Source organism: Myxine glutinosa, chromosome 2, assembly GCF_964187855.1.
Source record: "Myxine glutinosa chromosome 2, kmMyxGlut1.1, whole genome shotgun sequence".
In the NCBI taxonomy this organism is placed as follows: domain Eukaryota; kingdom Metazoa; phylum Chordata; class Myxini; order Myxiniformes; family Myxinidae; genus Myxine; species Myxine glutinosa.
The window spans coordinates 153525363-153530418 of record NC_136262.1 but is presented as its reverse complement, the minus strand read 5'-3'; the positions used below and the strand labels follow the sequence as shown (position 1 = coordinate 153530418).

General features: G+C 42.3%; 1 protein-coding gene across 1 annotated transcript in view; it reads left to right on the top strand.

The window, feature by feature from the left end:
• Nucleotides 1–286: 286 nt before the first annotated feature.
• LOC144890812 (disabled homolog 2-interacting protein-like) overlaps nucleotides 287–5056 on the top strand; it is a gene marked incomplete at its 3' end in the record, with an annotated part of 129530 nt that continues 124760 nt past the window's right edge. Inside the window, exon 1 of the mRNA XM_078772652.1 lies at nucleotides 287–338. Within this exon, the coding sequence (XP_078628778.1) occupies nucleotides 287–338 (52 nt within the window). The remainder of the gene's footprint in view (nucleotides 339–5056) is intronic.

Genomic DNA, 5056 nt, shown 5'->3' with positions numbered 1-5056 from the left:
TCTCCACAGTGATATTTGTGTTCAGTTTGTATAGGTTGATCGCAGAAGAAACATACGGTGGCGTCATCTGACTGACCGAAGGATAAGTTGCACCGAAGTTTATTTTTAACAGGCGTTGATGCTTTTGACGAAGTACCTGTGTCCTGTTTGGCATTTCGTTTCCGAACCCTGTCAATTTGTTGTTTGTTACAGGATAGATAACATGTTTTGTGCCATTTAGCGTTATTTCTAGTAAGCGTTTCTTCAATACCAGATCCATCGTCCAATTTGGCAATATTCATGGAGAATGGAACAGCGTCTAAATCCTTCAATGCGTGGAGATTCTCTGATAAAGTCTGGTATCCTATAGATCTGTAGGACACATTGCGGTTCCTCTTTGGATCTACCAATACTTCGGTGCTGGCTTCTTGACATAGAACACACAGTGACCAGTCTGTGCCTTGACCTGGTGTGTCTGGTAACACGAGCTTGATTTTCTTTGACATCACTGCAGTGTAGCGTGGAGACTACCACCAAACACCAAACCCTGGAAAGATAGAACACACCTCAATCAGTGCAGATGAATACTATTCATAGACTTCAACATCATTTATCATTTATGTTATGCAAATATAAGATAATAACCAGTGGACTGTTCGAACCATATATCGACTGTACCAAACTGTAGAGAAAAACAACAACACAAGTTATTTTTACCACATTTTAATGACCATGGCACTTTCACTAAACATACCAACGGCGCTGTTAGCTCACCAACGTTATGTCAAAATTAACGTGATGACAAAATTAAAACCTCACAAAAATTCATGGTGTGATATTAATGAAAAATATTGTGTCAATATGGTGTCAGTTGTCAATTTTATAGGCGCGCAGGGTTGAACGTTATTAATATGCCTTCAGGCCCTCACTGGTACCAAATGTACATCTTGACATGAAGAAGCAATGTACAGTTAATAATAATGATATTCTAGCTATTTTGGTTATGCAAACACATTGCTATATGCCCGATATATGAGATACACGTTTTTTATCGGTTTACTTGGAGGCCATTTTGAAATCCGCCATTTTTAACCGGAAGTAATCATTTTGCGACTTGCCTCTTCTTATTGAATTCAGCATACTCGAAAACCCCCGTGTGCCAAATGTCATGCTTTCTGCCAGAAGTGCACTACTCTGGTGTTTTTTGGCACATATCCACTCCACTATGAGGGAAAAAATGAATTTAAACGATTTTAGCATGAGGCTGCAACATAACAAAATGTGAAAAAAGTGAAGGGGTCTGAATACTTTCTGAATGCACTGTGTATATATATACAGACTTGGCATTTAATATGGAATATATTTTTTTTCTTGACTTGGGTTTACTTTCTGAACTCAGTATATCAATCTGGTGAGTTTCTTTTACCCTTCGGTGATGTCTTTGTTGAAAGAACCATGTCACTGATTGTCTTTCGCAGCAAGAAGTCAATAACAGGATTATATCACAGGTGGCGTGACAAAATGCAAGGACAGGTACATTTGACGATTGGCTTCACAATCGGGTATATAAGGGTTGTTGCATTCTGTATTAGTGGAAAACAACTGCTGCACGTCTACAAAAGTTATTGCCGCTTCCTCTGGAGATGGTCCGTCAACTTTACAATGCTGTTTGTCATGGAGTGGTGGCTTTACGAAATTCTAGCATGAAACAGCGTGCTGTTGCTCGGCAGTATGGCATCACTCAAGGTCAGGTGTCAAAGAACCTGAAACGAAATGCTCATAGGGGTGTCCCTACTCCAACACCGAGGCCAGGACGTCCACGCAGAACCACAAGGAGAGATGATCAACAGCTGCACCGGTTAGTCTGCAATGGCCGTACCAAGTCAGCTAATCGGCTTAGGGCTGAGTGGCAGCAACTGACAAATGTGCCTGTATCCAGAAGGCTAGTCGACCAACGACTGGTTCAAGCAGGCTATCGTGCCAGGCGTCCCCTGAGAAAGCCACGCCTGACCAGACAACACAGCCAGCGCCGATTACAGTGGGCCAGAGAGCACCGTCAATGGCAGCCAGGACACTGGAATCACGTGACCTTCAGTGACGAGTCTAGATTTCTGGTCTATCATCAAGATGGCCGCGTCCGAGTGCACAGACAAGTGCATGAAGCCCACAACGAAGATTGTATAGTGCCAAGAGTCCAAGCTGGAGGTGGCGGGGTGACCGTTTGGGCTGCTTTTCATGCAGGGGGCAAAACTGACCTGGTTGTTCTGAATGGAAACCTGAACCAGTTAAAGTACAGGGTCATTCTGGAAGAAACATTGCTTCCATTTGCTCGTGCAGCCTTTCGAGGAAACTTTGTCTTCCAGGATGACAATGCACGGCCTCATCCTGCTCACATGATCCAACACTTTCTTGCTGACCGTGGTGTAGAGCATATGGAGTGGCCTGCCATGTCCCCGGATATGAATCCGATAGAGAACTTGTGGGCAGAATTAACGCGTCAAATCGACAACTTGGACCCGCAGCCTACCTCTGTGCGTGAATTGCAGCAGACTATTGTCACTGCATGGCAAGCGATTCCTGTCCAAACCTTGGCAAATCTCGTGAACAGCATGCCTCGACGTGTACGTGCTCTCCTGAATGCTCGTGGGGGTTACACGAAGTACTGAACTGTAATTTTACTGTCCGTAATCCCAGTCATTATTTAGCTTTTGTTTTTGTTGAAATTTTTTTTGGCTAATGTGCAAAATAAAGAGATACTTCTGGAAAACGTACAGAAGTTTTACACAGTACTGTCCGTGAATTGAGTTCGATATCAGTTTACATCACTTTCAAGGATCAATTTATTTGCTTCGAAATGTCAAATGTGGTTTTTGTTTCTTTTAAAGGTCACATTAACAAAATCTAGAATAATGTCAACATAATTCCAATGAACTTTTGGTTCTAAGTCATCTTGAAAAGTAAGTTCACCCCCACAAAAAAAATATTCCATATTAAATGCCAAGTCTGTATATCATATATATATATATATAATATATATATATATATGTATGTATGTATGTATGTATGTATGTATGTATATATATATAATTATATAATTATATATATATATATAATTATATAAATAAATAAATAAATAAAAAAAAAAAAAAAAAAAAAAAAAATATATATATATCACAATGAATAGATTGATGCAAGATTTTATGACTTGACCTGGTGATTTATATGTTTGGAGAGTTTTTTTTTCTCAAACCATCCAGGTTATCCCCATTTCTTGTGTAACTTCTGATCTCAATGGCTACATGGACTTTACAGCACCAGTCTTTGTGTGCATGAAAAATGGATATACTGTGACGTTTCATTCAGTTTTGTTCTGAATTAAACAGGCTTGATGATAGTGAGTAAATGTACAAATGTGATGTTGAAATGACTAAGATTCTGCAACTGGACCAGAAGGCATCAGCCCATGGGTCCTAAAATCCTGCTTTGCCACTCTATCTCACCCTCTCTCTGTTCTCTTCACCCTCTCTTTTGCTCAAGGTCATCTGCCATCAGCTTGGAAATCAACAAACATTGCCACTTTACCCAAAAAGGGGGCAGGAAAGAACAAAATTCATATTGTTGGGTGAAACCTACAATGGAGGGAAAGAGGGCGGGATCTGTCACATATGGACCCTTTTTGTGTTCATTATAGAATGATTTAAACTTCAAATATAAATAGAAAGTAAGAAATCAAAATTAAATACCCATTCCAGCTCGGTTGTAGTCTGTGAAAAAGACTGCCACCCACTGTTGGAATTTGTGTGTAATTTTGATATATATTGGATATCTATTGGTGTGTAAATTTGATATCTATTACGAGTCTACACACACTATCTTGTGGTCTCTTGTCCATAAATGCTGCGTCAGGCCTGGTGAACGGGGGGGGGGGGGGGGGGGGGGGTGGGGCACCTCCGGTCCGTGTATTTGAAGTGAGGTATGGGGCCGTCCCGATTTGGAACATTTATCTTTTGTCGCGTTTCATTGTTCTCAGTTCCGTTTAATAAATATTTCTTTTTGTGCCATAAATTCTGTATTGGTCGGAAGAAGAGTGGACATATGTTGTGTGCAGAAGACGAGATGGAAGGGAAGTGGTGTGAGAATGGTGAAGGGTAGGCAGGGACAGAAATACAAGTTTGTGTGGCAAGGGTGCCCGGAGGGCGTGAATGGTGTTGGTGTCCTGTTTTCTGAGGAGTTTGTAGACAGTGTGGTGAGTGTGACTAGAGTGAGTGAAAGGTTGATGATGATTGGAAAGCTCTTGGTGAACATCATCTCGGGATATGCTCCACCGGAGCGATGAAGAGAAGGACAAGTTCTGGTGTGCTATAGAGAAGCTGATGGAAAATGTGAAAGATGAGGAAGTTGTTGTGGTAGGAGGAGACCTAAATGGACTTGTGGGAAGGAGTATGGATGGTTTTGAGGGAGTTCATGGGGGTTACGGATATGGTGTGAGAAATGGAGAAGGTGAAAGGATTTTGGAGTTTGCTGATGGAGCTGATTTGTTCATTTGCAATACTCAGTTCCAGAAAGAGGATAATAAGCTTGTTACATACACGTCAGGTGGGTCGATGACAACCGTTGACTACCTGCTGATGCGTAGGCGAGATAGGGGGCACCTCCAGACACAAAGGTGATCCCGGGGGAGGAGGCTGTTTCACAGCACCACTTGGTTGTCTGCGACATAAGGGTGAAAGGTGCGAGGAGAGCTCGGCGGGTGAAGTACCAACCAAGAATGAAGGTGTGGAGGTTGAAAGAGGTGACAGTGAGGGAGGCATTAAAAGAGAGGCTGAGTATGGTGGAGGATGATGTGGTTGAGCTTGAAAGTGGTTGGATGTCAATGAAAGATAGTCTGTTGGGAGCCGTTGGTGAGGTATGTGGATGACAAAAGGACCACCGAGGCACTCGGAAACATGGTGGTGGCGAGATGAAGTTGGAAAGAAGATTGCCGAGAAGAGGAAGAAGTTCAAGGAGTGGCAGAAGGCGAGGGTATGGGGGCAGAAAAGGCAGAGCATGAAAGTTATAAGGCAGCCAAGAAGGCTGC